At 39.2% G+C, this 19,791-nt stretch overlaps 1 protein-coding gene across 1 annotated transcript in view; it reads right to left on the minus strand.

The window, feature by feature from the left end:
• Positions 1 to 19,791, minus strand: part of srbd1 (S1 RNA binding domain 1) — a 265,465-nt gene that overhangs the window by 50,839 nt on the left and 194,835 nt on the right. Inside the window, exons 17-19 of the mRNA XM_060830869.1 lie at positions 15,554 to 15,660; positions 9,629 to 9,805; positions 9,151 to 9,345 (exon numbers count right to left, since the gene is read on the minus strand). Of these exons, the coding sequence (XP_060686852.1) occupies positions 9,151 to 9,345; positions 9,629 to 9,805; positions 15,554 to 15,660 (479 nt within the window). The remainder of the gene's footprint in view (positions 1 to 9,150; positions 9,346 to 9,628; positions 9,806 to 15,553; positions 15,661 to 19,791) is intronic.

Here is a 19,791-nt window from a genome sequence, read left to right on the forward strand (position 1 = left end):
ATTTATTGTTGTACCAACATTGAATCAATGAGATGATTGATGTTGGGGATATAAGAATGCAACTGCCATCAAGAGATTCTGAAAAAAATTAGGAAACACTCTATATCAAAGGTATCTTCTCGTATTACATATACTTGCAGTAAAGAAAAAGCTGACAACCCAGGGAGATCTTTAGCTGGAAGAAGATAGATACCAAACACAACAGTGGCGGTGTGGATTTTAAAATTAAGTTCATGTAATTTTAGTAAGTAATAAGATTTGGAATAGCATATTGTTATACAGCTGGAGGCATGTGTTAAGCAGTTAAGGGAAAGATGGGCTTAGAGTTGAGTAGTTATTTAACGTTCACTTTTTGAGTTAAAAAAATTGACATTACAGGTACACAATCCTTTATCTGAAATTCCAAAATCCGATAAGCTTTGAAATACAAAATTTCTTTTGCGTGGAATGTGAAGCGTCATTTCGGCATGCGAATAGATGACCCAACTGCATATCCACTCGAACCACGTCACTCAGACGTGATGTGGTGGCATGTCCCAGCACTGGCAGGTGTCAACTGTGTCTCAACGCTCGTACTATTCACACCTGTGTCTGCTGTTAGGCAATATTTCTTTTATTTCACTGTGAAAATGTCATTTATTCCAAAATCTGAAAATTTCTGAATTCCAAAAAACAACTGGCCCCAAGGATTTCAGATAAAGGATTTGGGAACTGTCTGCCACTCATATTTTAATAGGTTATGAGGGAAGATGAGCTTTTCTGGGTGGTTGGTTTAATTAACAGAAGAGTTCACTATTGTGTTGTAACAGGGCAAACTGCTTTAAGAAGAAAGCAAAAAGGAATGCTTCAGGATTACTGCAGTTTTTGAAGGTGTAAAATCAGGTACTCATTGCAAGAGCTGTTTGTTCCAGCAGAAATTGAAATGTAGTTTGCAAATGAGCTGGAACTGAGGGGAGTGTACAGATGGAGATAGAGTTGATAACAAGTAATTGGTTGATCTGTGAACCGGTGACTGGTTGTTGATGACAAAGGCTTTCTGCCTGCCAACAATTATGCGATTGGTTCTCAGATTGCTGAACAGCTTGAGGCTATGAACTTGACAGTGAGAAGCCTTTCAACCTCAACCTGTTCAGGACCACTCTGTTCTCTGCTGTAAAAAATACACTAAGCCTGAAGAAAAGCAGCTTATTTTTCCTCCAGCAATTAACGCAAGTTATGACTTCTAATCAAAGCCCTGATATACATGTGAACCAGCAATCCTGTGTCTCTTGCAAATCAGCAAAAGCATGCAGAGAAGGAAGACCAGGATGCAGCATTTGATAGCACAAAAAGCATCTCAGCAGATCCAGTGAATAGAGACCAATAAACTGCTTTCCTGGGCTTTCCCTCTGTCCATATCACACGTGTACATGTGTGCTGCGAGTATAAGGGGACATTTATAAGGGGGTTAGAGTTTTAATCAGTAGAGTTCTATATTGATAGTTGATAAAAGTTTACTTGTAGCTGCAGTCTGTTTAATTGTAATAAATAGCAATTCCTGTTAAGGACAGAAGCACGGTCCTTTTAAAATCAATCTGGGTGTGAAAATGTGGTAAATTGGGAAATTTTGTATACTTTATAAAACACTTTAACTTCCATGATGAATCAGGGAATAGTGGGGCTTGATTTATAGCGTTATCTCAGTGAGTTGTGACAACTGCAAGGTTCCACTGGAGTAATCTTTACATCGAAACCTTATTTTCAGGACACCAATGGTTTGTTCCAGACAGCAAAGGTGGAAGTGTGAGCCGCACTGTATTTCATTATGCATCAGCCTGAGTGGCTCATAACAGCATCAGGAGCCATGGTTTGAGCGGAGACCTCTGGTCTCACAATAGATATCCCTCTATGGCCTGAGGAAATTGGAAGGAGTTCTTCAATTTGTACAAATCATGGGAGCTCCCAGGATATCTGATATAGACCTCCGAGATTCAATATCAACAGTCACGTATAATTCGAACAAGGATGGAATGATGCTGACGTCTGCAGGTTGTTGATAGGGCAATGTGGATACAGGTAACTGTACCCTGCACCAAGGGAAGTCAGCGATAGCACAGAATCTCACTTCCCAGCTGCATGGCTCCTCTCACTAAGGAAGGATATATATATATATATATATATATATATATAACTGTGCTAGGGAGAAAATGGTGCAGTTACATCCCAGATGCCTTGTGGGTCAAGGATTGAGAGGTCTCTTTTCCTTGAAATGAACAGCCAGTATAAAAGTTCAAGGCAGCTGTGACCTTGATGGTCACTGTGATAGAATTGCCTTCTCATCCTTCTGACCACAAATCCTGCTTCATTACATGAAATAGTTCTGTGATGGCAGCCTAGGACACTGTTAACTGGTACCGGCACGGTCTTCCAGAAAATGACAAAAACTAGTAGATCCAGGGTCTCTTCTATTCAACTTCGTCTGTTGGTTTGCCTGTGTACCAGCAGTAGCCGCTCCAGGTTGCTGTTTCTGCTGACTAAATTGGAAAGGTGGACCTGTTCTACGGATTTGAAGCATGATCTCAAGGACTTGTACGGTGTGATGTAAACGTATGGTGCACAACTAAAGTTTTTGTACTACACTTGGTGAGTTGAATTCCGCCAATAATCTACAATGACAGCCTCCTCCACTTCCCAGCAAAGAAAAGGCACCTTTGCACGTCACTGAGCAGGTCCTTGAATGCTTGCAGTTCACTGTGCAAATATGGCACTGCAAAGCAGTGTCTTCCAGCCCAAGCTCAAGAATATGTTTCTAAAATGAAAAGCCCAGGTGCTACCTTTCTGTACATTTGTCTGCCTTTTGTTTTTGCTTGGCTGACATGACAAAGAGACAATCAATTAATGGTCACAATTGCTTTTGGCTGTAATTTTGAATATGCATTCTTGGTCAATGAATAACCTGCCGGGGAAGTGCAAATTGAAGCCAGATGGGTGGCATTACTGTTACACTAGACTCATGATTACGGCAATTGTTCATAGCAAGGCCTCAAATTCCAAAAGTTTTATTTTGCCCCAAAAGAAAAAAAAAACACTGACTTACTTCAGTCACTCTGCTCTACATGCTGTGTCAGCCATTTGTGTAATTATTGTGCAGTTGATCTTTGATCAACGCATCAAGATTCCAACTTTGCATTATTAAGAGAAAACTGCAGGGTCTGCCTGAGAGTCAAGATAACCACCCCATCCTTCATTTATCTTTGCTGTCCCAGAGTCTCTTTAACCTTTCAGTCTCTGCCCATTTCAGTTGAGTGTCTTTACATAACCATTAATGTCCTCACGTTATTCATGCTTTTGTTGGCCTTCCACCCTGTTCATATAGAGGCCAGAGTGACCATGACCTTTGAGAACCCTCCACTCCCAGGTATCCAGTCTCCTTTACGGTCTATCACATCCTGCTCTTCCATCTAGAATTAATCGCTTCCATCATAATCATCCACCCAATGAACCAATGCATTCCCAGAATGGAGCTGGCCACTTTCCTCAGTACTCCATGACCATTAATGACCAATCCCAACCCTGAACCAACTTGGCAGGACCATGACGACTGAAGCACTGCTCACCACTTCAAACTGATCTCTTCACAACATCCTGACTGACACTTGTAATGCTCAGACTGGTTGCACTGGACATGCTGGGCCCCAGCTCAATCTCTAGGACTGGAATCAGATTGGCCCCTTCGACTGACTGTGGCAGCATCCTACTGACCGACTGTAGCGCTCCTGGATTTTCAGCACTTCCATTTAGTTGAAGTACATGCAACATATTTGCTGCATAACATGCCAGCACATGCTGCAGCTGTGAAGTTGACACAGCATGCAGTCGCACAATGATACATTAATTCCCTTGATTTAAGTGCTCCATGACAATCTGCCTGCCTCGCCCTGTGAACTAAGGAGCAATGCAAGACAGAGACTGGAGACCGCCAAGTGAAAGCAATGTGGATGTTAAGCAAGCTAAGAGCCATAAGATGTATTATGATACATGAACTACTTATATGTCATAGAAACAAAGCAACCTGGCAGAACCTTGCAAGTAGCAGGTGTTCCTGAGTTCAAAAGTATATCACTGAAGGGCTGAAGTGGTATTTGAGTTGGCCTAAGGGTAGGTATGATGTGGTAAGGCTAGTTGGTTGTCCTGGATGAAGGCTTTAGCAGGCTGAAGGCCACAGAGCGTGTAAGGATATTATGTAAAGACACAGTTGGATGATGGCTGGAAAAAGCAATCAGAAAGCTGCAGCCACAAGGTACTCACTCTTGACTTGCATATTAGGAATTTGCAACAAGTTTCTTGGGAAAGAACAGATTTGTAAATTGCTATAAATAACACAAGCTGGGCTATAAATAAGCTCCAAATGCATGGAATTAAAGTAACTGCTGCTCAATAAACACATTTTGAGTTCACAATTTAAAAAAGTGAAGGCAAAAATCAGAAAACATTTTCTCTCTTTCAAGATCCTTATATGTTACAACTTTCTTGCCATTGTCCATGACACATTAGATTAGATTAGACTAGATTAGACTTACAGTGTGGAAACAGGCCCTTCGGCCCAACAAGTCCACACCGACCCGCCGAAGCGCAACCCACCCATACCCCTACATTTACCCCTTACCTAACACTACGGGCAATTTTGCTTGGCCAATTCACCTGACCCGCACATCTTTGTGACTGTGGGAGGAAACCGGAGCACCCGGAGGAAACCCACGCAGACACGGGGAGAACGTGCAAACTCCACACAGTCAGTCGCCTGAGTCGGGAATTGAACCCGGGTCTACAGGCGCTGTGAGGCAGCAGTGCTAACCACTGTGCCACCGTGCCGCCCAATCAGGGAATTCTGACCGAAGATTGTTTTTGATTAATTCATGCAATGTGGGTGTTACTGAGATATACTACCCATCCAACTGGAAAAGATGGTGGTGAGCTGCCTTCTTAAGCCACTACAGTCCATTTGGTGAAAGTAGGCCTTGACGCCATTAGGGAGAGAATTCCAGGATTTTGACACAGCAATCCTGAGCAGAGTGAGGCCAACTGGAATGGCACAAATAGCACAGATATATGGACCTGATTTGGAATGTTACAGTAGATGATAGTGAGAATAGAAATGAGGCAAGCCTGCAAAAATTTAGGAAAACTGTTTGATAATAAGAATGCTTACCTAAATAAAACAAGAATTGACTGGTGAAATTTTGGCACTGAACATTTGCAAAGTAGGAAAGCTACACTTGTACAGAAACATGGTAAACTAGCATATAGGCAATACTTCCAATATGGAAACCTCACACATTCCCTAACATGGAAAAAGCATTCATTAAATATTTCTTTTGCCCACCTCAATTGCACTTTGACAGTACATTTTTTGGGAAGTGATTTTACATAGGCACAGAGGAAGGATTTTGTTACAATGCCCATTTTACTGATTTTAATTACATGTTGGTAACGTGTAGTTGTCATACCACAATAATTCTACAACATTAATAAAACTCCAAACTTATGATGTGACAACTATTCTGTGATTCACAATATTCAACATCATTAAATCCTGAAAGTTGGTTAATACATATCTTACTCATCTTGAGCTTGCAAAAACAGAATATTTGCTATGTTAAAACCATTAAGAACCTTCTGCAATAAGTCTGCTGGAATAAATACTAAAAATTGAAGATTCCCTATTATTCAGCAAATACTTAATTTCTTCAGAAGCTTGGAATTGATATTTGATTTGAATAACAAGTTCACATTCTACACTATTTCATTTCATTTCACCCAAGTCTTCAGATTATTCCCACTTATCCCTGCATGCAATTTTCCCATCACACCATGTTCAAATTGATTTTAAACGTATTCTGGTGTCATCAAGGCTGCCCTGGTCAACAAAACTCTGATTAACTGTGACTACAGTGAGGTCTTCTACTTGTCTATGTTTACCTATCCACTACCTTTGATTTGCTTGATTTTTTTCACAATGCCTAACCTTCATAGTTGACCAAGACATTGCTCTATTTTAATTCATACAATTAATCAGTTGACATTGGCAACATTGAGATCTTTCTCCTCAGCTCTCATCAAATATTTCATATATTTCATGACTCATCTACATTCATTGCTTCTATTTTCTACATCCTATAATTTTGAAATGCTCCATTTGAATCATCATCTCAAGCATCACCTTCTCCAATAGCTTTGATGGCTCTCCTGGTTCTGATCCATACAAACATATAGAGTTCTTAAGGGGCTTCACAGCGCAAATGCTGAGAGGATATTTCTCATCATGGGACATGCTATGACCAAACAACATAGTCTCAGATTAAGGGTCGCCAATTTAAGACTGAGATAAGCAGGAATTTATTCTCTCAGAGGGTTCAAAGTCTTCGAAATGTCTTGTCATAAAGAACTTCAGGGATAGAGTTCTCATGTATATTTAAGTTAAAAATCACACAACACCAGATTTTGTCCAACAGGTTTAATTGGAAGCACACCAGCTTTTGAAGCGACGCTCCTTCATCAGGTCATAGTGGAGGGCTCGAGCGTAACACAGAATTTATAGCAAAATTCTGTGTTACGCTCGAGCCCTCCACTATCACCTGATGAAGAAGCGTCGCTCCGAAAGCTAGTGTGCTTCCAATTAAACCTGTTGGGACTATAACCTGGTGTTGTGTGATTTTTAACTTTGTACACCCCAGTCCAACACCGGCATCTCCAAATCATGTATATTTAAGGCAGAGGTAAGAGAGATTCTTGATCAGTCGGGGAATCAAGAATTATAGGGGAAAAGCAGAAAAGTGAGCATGAAGAATTTTGCATCAGCCATGGTCCTATTGAATGCCAGAGCAGTCTTGAGGGGCCAAATGGCTTACTCCTGTTCCTATTTCTTATCGTCTTAAAGTCAATGAGTTGGCCAATATCCTGCACTCCACAAACTTCCATAGATCAACTATTTCTGTCCTTGTCAATCACTGCTTTCCACATCTTCAAAGTCCACCTTAGGTCTCCCTTCGGAGCATATGTAAAGGAGCTTGTACCTTTTCAACGTGGTGCAACTGTCACAAACCAGAACCTTTTTATTCCTGTACACAAAAATTTATTTCCTGAATCATTCCACTTCAGCACCTTTTCCAAGTTGTAAAAGCCTTCTCATCTTCCTGTTCCTGTTTGCAGTCAGCTCTCTGTAGTTTCTTCCCTGTTCTATTTAGAGTCTTCATTACAAAGTATATTTGAAATATTGTTTTCACACAAAAATTGTTTTATAAATGCAAGTCACTTTTGTGGTGTAGCTAATCACAGCTTGGATTAAACTTGCAATTAAAACTCCATCAGAGTAGAAAATTGTATAAAGTATCATTAGAATTGTTCTCAGCTGTTTTGCTATTGCTGTTTCCTGAAGAATATAAAAACAAAGAAGTTTGGGGAAGACATAACAATACCAGTAAACTGATCTGGCACAGTCCACCTGAACTATGGTGTGTATTGGATCATATGAAGCGCATTTTAAAATGTTCTATGCTGCAGCTAACAATAGTTCATGTCACAGATACAATATCACAAATGTCCTGCATATAAATTCTGTTGAAAATTGGATAATTTATTACAATTAAGCAAATAATCTCAGAAAACCATCTCTTTATCTGCACCACTGCTCTCACATGTCGTAATATTTTCAAGATAAAAATGCAGAAACCATTGTTCCTAAAAATTATAAAATTGCAGGTCATAATTAATAGATTGGTTAGAAATGACACTTGCCTTCCTTTGAGTCATGTTTTAAAGGCATTAGACTAAACTAACTTGCTATTACCCAAGCTACTTCAGAAACACGTTTATGCATATATTTGCAATTAAAACTCCAGAACAAAATGTTAAAAGGTGACGCCAGTTGTTGTCTGCTCGGAGCAGGGGAAAAAAGTTAGCTCGCAATTTCAGGACATCACATCAAGGTTTTGAAGAAAAAAAAAGTTTTAAAAGGAACTCCCTTTAAGAAAGTCAACATAGACCAACATGAACCCTTTCACAGAAAAATTCCTTCTGCATGCTATGTAATTAAAATTTTAAGCCAGTTTATAAAGAACAAGCTTACAAACTTGTCAAGCACAGAACAGTGCCAATCAAACTTTCAGAACTGTTTCACTGTTAAGCATTCAAAGATGGAAACTGAAAACTTAATGCTGTTTCAGAAATAACAATAACAATGTTTGCGATTGTTGACTCACTCCATTCGTTGTAATCCTTCTACCTAGTCTAGTCAGTTGGTCAGCCAGAGAACATGACCTTTGTTTATCTCATTACATGATTAAATAGCTGCAACGCAAGGGAAGAAACAGGATACCAGATATGTGCATCAGGTATCTGAGAAAAAGTAAAGGGCCGCATTTCTAAGACAGCTTATTATTCTTAGAACAGTTCTACAAAGCTTTAACCCAATCAGTTGACATGCACTTAATACCTTCTGTCATGCCATGAGGGTGATGACTTTATTTTATCTGAATTTCACACGATAAAAAATAAGCCAAGATTAAATCCAGATAAAACCGTGATAACTGCTAGGTTATGATGCACACATGCAAGTGTGCTTTTATAAGGTTACGACAAACCACCTTCCTGTCTCAGATTTCACTGCTAACACAGAAGATTACTTTTACACAAACACCTGCAAATGTTTTGGGATTATACAATTCAATGGCTCCATGAACGTACAAAATACATTTAGGCCTATTTTCTCTTAGTTAGGCTTTTCATCATCATCATTAACACTAAAATATTTCATATTCTAAATTTTTCAAATATTTTGAGTGGTGGTCGAGCAGAAGAGATTTCTTATGTTGCATGTTACTACATAAATTGTATAATTTTTTTTAACCACAGAAATTTAAAAAGATGAGCTTTGATTTAAAAAAAAACTTGACAGAGACTGTCATGCTTCAACAAAATATATTGTCGCTGCAATATAAACTGCTGCAAAAATATATTAACTGACAATTTTTCTATTTATTACTTTGGTGCACATTGGAATAGCAATTAACATATGACCTCACATAAACTTGGCTTTGTGAAGGGAAACATATTTCAGAAATAAATGACTTCCAAATTACTAGGTTAGATCACACCTTCTGTTAGAGCCCTTACCTCATTGCTGTGTTATACGATTCAGGATGGATACACGTTTGATCTAAAGGATTTGGGTGCACTGAAGTGCCCTGGCTTTTTCCCTTCTTTTTACTAGTTTTCCCAGTTGCTCCCCCTCCGCCACCTGCTTTGGAACTGCTTCCTGCTTCAGCTGCCAATTGACCTCCCGCGGCGTTATTAGACTTCTGTTGATTGCTGTTGAAACCAAATTGGAAGAGTATAAAATGACATGACTGCCTTCAATCTTGCAGAGTTTCCACTTCAAAAAGTTGTTTTCTAATCATCACCTTAAGACAAGGTCAATCACAATATTTATTTTCTGATACATTCCTGCTGCATCTCTGCCACAAATCAGCTTAACTGATCTGGAATATTTCGGCATCATTTAACAGCAAAACTATTAGTTTGGACTGTTTTAAGATTACTAACTTGGTTTTCTTTAACAAAAGGACTAATAGGTTGAAATAAACTTACTTACCTGCAAAAGTTCTTTATGTTTTCTGGATTAATCCGAATAAAACCAGCACATTGTTGAAATGTTTTTGGACCCAACCCTTTGACTTCCTTCAGTTGCTCTCTGTTGATGAGTGGTCCATTCTTCTCCCGCCATTCAATTATATTTTTTGCTCTACTAGCATTGAGTCCTGCAATGCGTCTAGAAAGTAGGAATTAAACAAATTTACTGAAAAATTTTTGCTCCAAATTTGTAATCAAAGTTTTCCAAGTTGACCTCTTTAAAAGGTGGAAACACACCAGAGCTTTGAGAAAAGAAAGCACTTTTGAGCTTTCGTCCTTGGAAGACCTGGAGTACCAGAGCTTGCCGTACAACTGCTCATAATTCAGAATAAATAATTCTCGCAACTGCTTTCTGGCTTGGATGTGTTAAAACGTATTAAAGATTTTACACTTAGACAATCCTTAGACTGATAGCACTGAAGTGGCTGAACAAACAGCTTTTGGAACCATTTGAACTCAGATCATTCGTGTGTTCAGGATTAGTTTCTGGGAAAGAGGATGGAGGTAACAGGAAAATACGATACTGGCTTTACTCAGTTTTACGCCTTTTTGCATCCACGCCTGAAAGAAATTATTTCCAAATCACTTACAATTTTACTTCGAAAATTCCAACTAATTTTAGGCCTTCTCCAAGACACCTCAAGAAACTGATGATGAGCCACCTTCTTGAACTGCTGGAACCCACATGATATTGTTACATCCACAGAGCTGTTATGAAGAATGCCCAATTTTCTGACCCAGTAGTAGGAAAGGAACATCAATACATTTCCAAGTCAAAATTGTGCACAAATTGGAAGCAAACTTGTAATATGGTGCTGCTTCAAGAATCCTGCAGTTCTTGGTCTTCTCGGTGTACAGGTTATAGGTTTGGAAGATGCTATCAAAGGAACCTCGAGGAGTTGTTGATGAGCAGCTTGTAGACAATACCAACTGCTGTCACTATACACTGGGGGTAAAGGAAATTAAGATCTAAGGAGATGGACGGGCACCAAACAAGTGGGCCGCTATAATAAATAAAAACTCAGCACGTCTGGTAGCATCTGTGGGGAGAGAAACCGAGATAACGTTTTAAGTCCAAATGACTTTTCTTCGGTTGCAGGTTGCTTTGTCTTGGATGGTGGTGATCTTTGATTGCTGATAGAGCACCATGCGTCCAGACAAGTTTGGGCAAGATAGACAGCATTCTATCACTCTTAACTTGTACCCATTGGACAGTGGACAGGCTTTGGGCAGTGGTGAGCTGCCCAACACATAATTCCTTCCTCTGACCTATTCTTACAATCACAGGAAAGCTTTAGATCAATAGTAAAATTGCTGGTGAGTACTTAGTATTGGTAATGCCATTGAATATTATGGGAGATATTAGATGTTATCTTGTTGGAAATGGTTCAAATGTTGTTTGCCATTAATTAACCCTGGCCTGAATATAGTCCATTTCTTATGAAATGTGGGTACAGACTGCTCCAATATCTGAGGAATTAACTGTAGACTGTGCAATCATCAGCTAACATCCTAACTTCTCATATTATGATTGAGGGAATATCATCAGTGAAGCAGCTGAAAGATGGTTGTGTCTAGGAAACTAGGTCGTCAGCTATACATAGACAAAGTCTCTTCAACATCATAGAATCATATAGCACAGAAACAGACCCTTTGGTCAAACCAGTCCTTGCTGAACATAATCCCAAACTAAATCCCACCTGCCTGCTTCTGACTCATATCCTTCCAAACCTTTACTATCCATGTACTTATCCAAATGTCTTTCAAATGTTGTATTTGTACCCACATCCACACCTCCACAGGAAGTTCATTCTGCACACAAACCACCCTCTGGTGTTCAACAGATTTCTTTAATAAAAACACAGCATTTTGTATAACTTTTGGGAAGAGTGAGCAGACTAAACGGGCCCTATAATCTTTTTAGGCTTGGCACTCCCAATTCTAGTGAGTGCACTTCTTCACTTCAACAGGTACACATGCTAGAGTAGAATTTCATGATGAGTTACAGGAGTCTGTATCTAATGATGTTCAGGACAAAGAGCAGGCGGTGGTGAAACAGAGTATGAATCTGTGATTCACAGACTCAGCTTACTTGAATCTAAAACAAATGGGCCCAAGCATTCAGACGTGAATGGCATAATGCAAAATAAAAATATGTCTGAAAGCTGATCAATTATACAGACATTTGAGAGGGTGGAAAGGCATTTTAGTTTTAGTGATGCCAGTCTAGAGCAGACCACTATCCTCAGTCATGACAAGGACTGTAATTTGCTTGCAATAAAAGCTAAAAAGTGAGGGGTTATTTAGTCAAAGCAAGGTGAAATAAAGTAAAATAAAATATGAATGCATTAGATGAAAGTACTTAGATTAAAAAAATCAATTTGAGAGCCTGATACACTCAAGGCCTGAGTGCTTGCCAAGAAACTTCAGCAGAAAGGGTTTTTGCTTCCTTCTGCTCATCCTAGATGCATCATTCGTTACTTCAAATAGCCACTCCAACTTTATGTCATACAATTCACAAAATTCCATAGTATGCATACCATGATTATCTCACAAACTTTGGTTAAGCTGTATCATCAAATACCTATTCATCATTTGAAGCATCGTCTCAACATGTCTAGTGAACTGTATCATGATTTTAGTAGTTGCATGCAACTAAATGCATGTATAGACAGCTGTTCACAACTGTCATGAATCAGTTGCAACCAGATACCTCCTCAGTTCCAACTCCCCAGTTTGCTTTTGTGTGTCAAATAATGGATGCAGGTTGAGCTCTTTGACTCTGATAGTGTGTCAACCATTTGCAGAGTTTGCCTGTAGGTCAAACCATTTTTGTCACAATTCTGGCACATACTTCCTTGTGACCGCACTGCATGAAGGCAGAGTTCTTCTTATAAACCTATAAGAGTGCCTTTCTGCATCTGGAATCTAGAGCATGGTAAATACAGGCAGGCTGTTTCAGGTGCAACCTCAAGTGTTTGTATCTTCTGTCAATCTTCTCACAGAAAGGAAAGGTCAATTCAAATGAAGATGCATTTGCTAAAATCTTTGGTACAAAGTATTTAAATAACTGATTTCATAAAGATACTTTTTGGCACAGCAGTATTCTGGCAAAATAGGCATATATTACAAAATTACTGGCATATTTAGCATAAAATAGTTTTTCTGATGTGAAGAAAGTTATGAAGCAGCATCACAAGCACATGTGATGACATCTCAAAACTTAATATTGCATTTGAGTCAGACGTATATTTAGACAGCCATAAGCTGAGGCCTATCTTTCCCATTGCTGGAAAATCTATGACAGAGATGTTTTGGCTGCTCCAGAAAGGCCTTTATCTGATTTCATGAATTCTAAAGAAAATGTAATTCAGTTTGCACTGATTATTTTCAACCCATTTTCTTCTATCAACATTGACTAACTTCATCTCAAAGTGTGAAACAGAATGTATTAGATGGGAAGCAAGCAGTAACAATTGCAATGACAGACTTTGCCTTTAAATTCATCTTTTTCCATTAAGTTTTTTCTGCTAAGATAAAATAATAGATCTATGAGGATAAGCCTCAAGTTAGACTGTTCTCTGTTGGTTCCTAAAAAAAAAAGCACTAATTCAAACAATAAAACTTCTAAACATCTATTTGCCAGATGAAGAAATTACATCTAGTAGTTGAAGTTCTCCAACATGTCTTGAGTTTATAGGTTTAAAAACAGAGAAACAATATGGATAATGAATATTCAAAGTTTGTGAGAAGATTTGTAGCTCGGGTGCTCGTTGTTGTGGTTCTGTTCGCCGAGCTGGAAGTATTTGTTGCAAACGTTTCGTCCCCTTTCTAGGTGACATCCTCAGTGCTTGGGAGCCTCCTGTGAAGCGCTTCTGTGCTGATTCCTCTGGCATTTATAGTGGTTTGAATCTGCCGCTTCCGGTTGTCAGTTGCTGTCCGCTGCAGTGGCCGGTATATAGGGTCTAGGTTGATGTGTCTGTTGATGGAATTTGTGGATGAGTGCCATGCCTCTAGGAATTCCCTGGCTGTTCTCTGTTTGGCTTGCCCTATAATAGTGGCGCTGTCCCAATCTACTGGACCTGTGCCTCACAACACACTTCACATTCAACAACCAGATATATGAACAAATCAACGGAACACCCATGGGCTCACCGATCTCCGGACTCATAGCAGAAGCAGTAATGCAAAGATTAGAAAAAACAGTTTTAACGCAATTACAACCCAAACTCTGGGTCAGATACGTGGACGACACCTTTGTAATCATTAAAAACACAGAAATAGAGAACACACACCGGATCATCAACGCCACACTCACAGGAATCCGATTCATGAGAGAGGAAGAAAAGGACAACCAGCTCCCATTCCTAGACGTGATGGTACAGAGAACACCAAACGGAGAATTCACCACGAAGATATACAGAAAAGCCACACACACAGACCAAGTCCTGAACTATGAAAGCAACCACCCCAACACACACAAACGAAGTTGCATCAGGACATTATTCAAAAGGGCCACAACATACTGCAGCACACCAGAACTACAAAAAGAGGAAGAAGAACATCTATACAAGGTATTCACCAAAAACGGATACCCACGCAATTTCATCAACAGATGCCTAAGGGAAAGACAACGAAATGAGGACATGCCACAACCCAAAAGACTGGCCACATTACCATACATCAGGAGCATTTCTGAACTGACAGCCAGACTGCTGCGACCACTAGGACTCATAACAGCACACAAACCAACAGCCACTCTCAGACAACAACTCACCAGGACAAAGGACCCGATACCCAGCAGGAGCAAAACCAACGTAGTGTACAAAATCCCATGCAAGGGCTGCACAAAACACTACATAGGACAAACAGGAAGACAGCTAACAACCCGCATCCATGAACACCAACTAGCCACGAAACGACACGATCACCTATCCTTAGTAGCCACATACACAGATGACAAACAACATGAATTCGATTGGGACAACACCACTATTGTAGGGCAAGCCAAACAGAGAACAGCCAGGGAATTCCTAGAGGCATGGCACTCATCCACAAATTCTATCAACAGACACATCGACCTAGACCCTATATACCGGCCACTGCAGCGGACAGCAACTGACAATCGAAAGCGGCAGATTCAAACCACTATAAATGCCGGAGGAATCAGCACAGAAGCACTTCACAGGAGGCTCCCAAGCACTGAGGATGTCACCTAGAAAGGGGACGAAACGTTTCCAGCAAAAACTCCCAGCTCGGCGAACAGAACCACAATAATGAATATTATTTATAGTAACAAAAAGCAAGAAGCAAATACTTTTCATAAAGAAAAGTACAACTTAGGCATAGGAGGCTCACATGTTTGTGAGACCTCAAAACACCATATGCAGAGACATTAAAACTTTAGGAACAAATGTACACCAACCTATGCATGCCTCCATAACACTCAATAAACCCATAATGAATAGCGGAAATTTGTCAGAAGACACTATTGCAAATGCTTTTAGAAACAAATATATACTTCATACATAAATAATTTCATTCTAGAAATTAAAATGCAGTAACTTTATTCATTGACAAAACAAAAACATTTTTTAAAAATGCATATACACACACGTTCACCTTAGTACAAAGTCTTCATTTAACTAAGTCTGTAATTCATAGCTTGACAGCATTTTCTTTAATGTCCTTCATCCCATTTTTTTTCAAAGGGAGACATTTAATATTGTGCAAGTAAGGTACTGCCTAAACTTGTCATTCCCCATACAGCTGGTAGTCTATATCAAGACCACAAAGCATCAGCTGAAATTAAGTTAAAAGACAGTCTAAACAGAGACCTTGTGATCAACTGCCATGCAATTACAGCATTGAACAATAATCTGCCTACCTCATAAGGGTTTCCGAGCTGATGTTGATATCCACTCCCACAAAGCTGACACATTCTTCAACCACACTGTCCAAGGTGGCTTTAAGTAAAGTCTGGGACACATCATGCTGAAACAAAGCAGCAATCATTGTTTAGAATATACCCGAAAAAGGCTTAAAACTGTTCAAGCTTTATAATATACCACAAATGACAATGGGTTATGCTTCAAATAAAATGATAATATAGTCTCCCTCTTAAAGCTGCACAGGTGCCAGTACATTCCCACCTTCCATCATATTTTGTTTCTAAGAAAGTGCTTTGAAATATCTTTTCTACGGGATGAAAATTAAAACTGTGGTTGCGTGGAATGCACTGGTAGGAGAGTCAGATACATTAGGGACATTTAAGTGACTCTTGGATAGGCACATGGAAGATATTACTATGAAAGATATGTAGATTAGCCTGATCTTAAAGGAGGATAAAAGGCCAGCAAAACATTGAGGGTCGAAGGGCATGCACTGTTCTATGTATAATCTTGTAATTTATGTACATTGACAGAACAAAGTGGAGAATCATTGATGATCAAGACTGAGCATTTTTTGCCTACACTCTCTGGAGTTTAGAGAGTGCAGGGAGATCTAATTAAGGTGTATAAAATGCTAAAGCGCACTGACAAAGTAGATGTAGAGAGGATGTTTCTTTATGTGGCACAATCTAGAATCATAATTTTAAGATAAGGGGTAGCAGATACAAAACAGAGATGAGAAGAAATTACTTTGCTCAGAGTTGGGTATCTTTGGAATTCACTATCCCAGAGTGGGGAAGATGCCAGGACATTGAGTAAATTTAAGAGAAAGACAGACAAATCTTTAATTAAAATGAGTTGAAGGATTATCGACAGTAGATACGAAAGTGAAGTTGAGGCCAAGATGAGATCTTGCGTAGTGAAGGAGGCTTGAGAGGCTGAATTGCCTCTCCTTGTTCCCAGTTCTTGCTTATGTTCTTCTGTGAGCAACTTTTGAAAATGCTGTGAGCTGTGGAGCTGAATAGATCATTAATAACTTGTAGTTGATAATAGCTATTGTGACTTGGAGATAGTCAGACTGGATAAAGAGCGAAGCTGGAAAAAAGCACAACAGGTCAAGCAGCATCAGAGGAGAAGGGGAGTTGACATTTTAGGTTGGAACTTTTCATCAGGACTAGTGAAAGGTTGCGACCTGAAACATCGACTCCCTTTCTTCTCTGATGCTGCTTGACCTGCTGTGTTTTTTTCAGCTCCACTCTGTATCCACAAAAGCTATTGTAACAATCACACTCCTGAGCTTTATAATTAGCCTCAAAGGGCTAGTGTGACAGATAACTATAGTATTAGAGCATCTGATTTGTGAGCTCTTCTCGCCATGTGCTCCATCTCTTCATTAGTGTCACTGTAGGGATGCAAATGAGTATTGTGTGGAAATCAGCTGATTCACCTAACTCCATTATTCTTCCAACAAAGCAGTCCATTGAGCCACAGATGCATGATTCAATTCCCTGCTTCCTACTCAATAATCTTCAGCAGACCCCTCAGTATTCCTCTTATCCTCACTGTCAATTCCTCCCTTGCTCAGGTTTGGGTCCTACAATTTTGTTTTTCCAGGTGGATCTATCTACCTAGGTCCACCTCCTCACCTAACTCCCATTCACTAGGCTGCTTGTTTTCTCTACCACAAGTACATCCTCTTACTGGCACTGGGAATTGCTTTGCAGGATGGTTTAGAGGCTCAAATTGGCTGCAAATTGATAGGGATGTGGGTGAATGCTTAGACAGTTAAAATAACATTTTCTCAGATTCTGCAGAAGTTCACTTTAGTGAAAAATCGATACAAGAGTTTTCAAACAAAGAGAAATCCTGAAAATGGGAGACTTAGAAAGACCAAAGTAGGTGTGATTATTTATGTTTTAGGTATACCCCAATATTATTACACATAGCAATATAAATGGTAGCTCACAGGAACCTAATCTGGTTTTTGATTACACATTGTACTGCCCACGAGGCTCAACTGCCATAAACTGAGCCCTGCTATTCTAGAGTCATATCAAACATTAATTTATTTCTTTTAAAGTACACAAAGTACTCCAATTAATCTGCCTTTCAGTTCAAGGTTAGTACAAAGCACGGACCAATTTTCTGTACTCAACAGAAAATACTTACACATAAGTAGACTATAGCTACACACAAGCACCAGTATATAACACAACTAAAATTCGAACCCCCTTACAAACTCCCCCTATCTACACACACAGACAATCAAATAGGGAAAATAGATGTGTTGTAGTGGTAGAGAAAAACTAGAAAGTCAGTTCAGTGGTCTTCACGACCCAATCCCCATGTTGTGATAATCCTACTTCAGCTAGCCAGGCCCTTGGTGTTCACAGTTGTCTCTCTCTAGAAGCTTTCACTGGCTTATATGGAGTGTGTAACAACTGATCCGCTCAGAAAATCCCTGATTTATCTATTCACAAATTACAGCTAACAGCAATTGCTGCAGAAAAGATAACTGGTTTTTTTTAAGCTTAAACTGAGCTTTTAATGGAGAGAGTAGGCAGCTTCTGCTGGGGAGAAAAAAAACAGCAAACCCTTCTGTTATTTCTCTGTGTGTTTATATCTTTGTAACTCGCTTCTACTTCCAACCGGTTCAGTTAAATGAGAACCAATCGGCTTCACTGTAAACAACTCTTGGCTCTTGTACAATTGCAGGAACTCGTAGGCATAAAAAAGAAGGGTTCACAAGAGGCAACAAATTTCTCCTGTGATATTATGTAGCCATACTGGTAAAGCACTGTTTTTATTTAAAGATATTTTTCTCCTTGCAGCCCACAGATTTTAAAAGGCATAACAATAAAAAGACACAGTTCTTACAATGTGCACAAAGTCTAAAATAGATTTCCTACTCCCAAATGCAGAGGAGGCTAGGCTTAGCTATGGGAATGGTTTTCTGGAACTCCTGGACATCATTTCAAGAAAAGGAAATTATTAAGCAATGTTTTCAAAAAGCACAATCATCAGATTGTCTTAATCATGTAAATTTAAACAATATTACTCAGGACCTTAACTAGTTCAAATCAGAATAAGATTATGCCACAAAAGTGACTGAGTGTAGTGAGATAGGAAGCACAAATTAAACCATGGTAGATGCCAAAAGTTTAGTCCAGTAAAAATACAGATTAAACACTCATGCAGGTGAACACGAAAGCCCCAACAGTTTTCTCTCTATGTAGAGTTTAAGAAATGCTCATTTCTTGGAGAGTAGCTATTGGTGGGCACAGACTCTTGAAATTAGATTTCCACATCTGTTACATTACCCTGTTTTTTTCAAAAATGTGCAGTACATGACCTGAATCTCAGGCTGGAATACAAGAAAGACAAGCAAAACCATTAGCCTGTTTTACACATCAGTTGCTTTTCATATGATTTAAGCACCCACTTTCATTGGTGCACTTCTAAGTTGATGTTGGACCTTTTGCAAATACTATGAAATCACAAGAGAGGTGGAAGGAATAAATTATAACGTTAATTTTCAGAGTTGGAGGTCCTTTGAAATCAGTGGATAACAGAACTTTTTGATAGTATTCCAGGATCGGACACAAGATCCCAAGGACTGCAACCAAATCCCGTAGGCTCAATGGATTTCCTGATGGAGACAAGCCTATACGAGGAGTGTAGCTGGATCATTCTGCTGGCCCAACCCAGTATCACCTAAAACATTTTCGATACACCCTGTTTGTCCTGCACAAAGAGGGGTAGGGAATAAAGAGGGATACATTGGACCAATATGTAAATTCAGATCTAGAAAGACAACTTGAACAAAGGGATGACTAATGTGGACAAATCAGTATTTGCAGATTTTGTCAAGTCCCCTAAATATTTAGATATGCCTCCACAACAGTATAATCCTGTTACAGATAGGTAGGCTGAATAAACAATATGCCAGCAAACATCTATCCCATGACTTATATATACAAGCAGAACTGTGATATTGCATAAATTTCATGAAGTTATTTATAAGAAAAGAAAAATAAACTAAACGACATTATGTGGATTTTCTTCTGTAATTTCATTTTCATTGGCATCAATATGAAAGGATACTGAACAGAGACGTGCACTAATTAAAAATAAGTTTTTTGAAGTTACAAATTCACCTGTAGGTTTTTACATTCATCTGTCAATTTAGAAAATCCCTCTAAAATTACAGCTTTCATATATAAAATACATGTTT

Source organism: Hemiscyllium ocellatum, chromosome 10 (assembly GCF_020745735.1).
Source record: "Hemiscyllium ocellatum isolate sHemOce1 chromosome 10, sHemOce1.pat.X.cur, whole genome shotgun sequence".
Lineage (NCBI taxonomy): Eukaryota > Metazoa > Chordata > Chondrichthyes > Orectolobiformes > Hemiscylliidae > Hemiscyllium > Hemiscyllium ocellatum.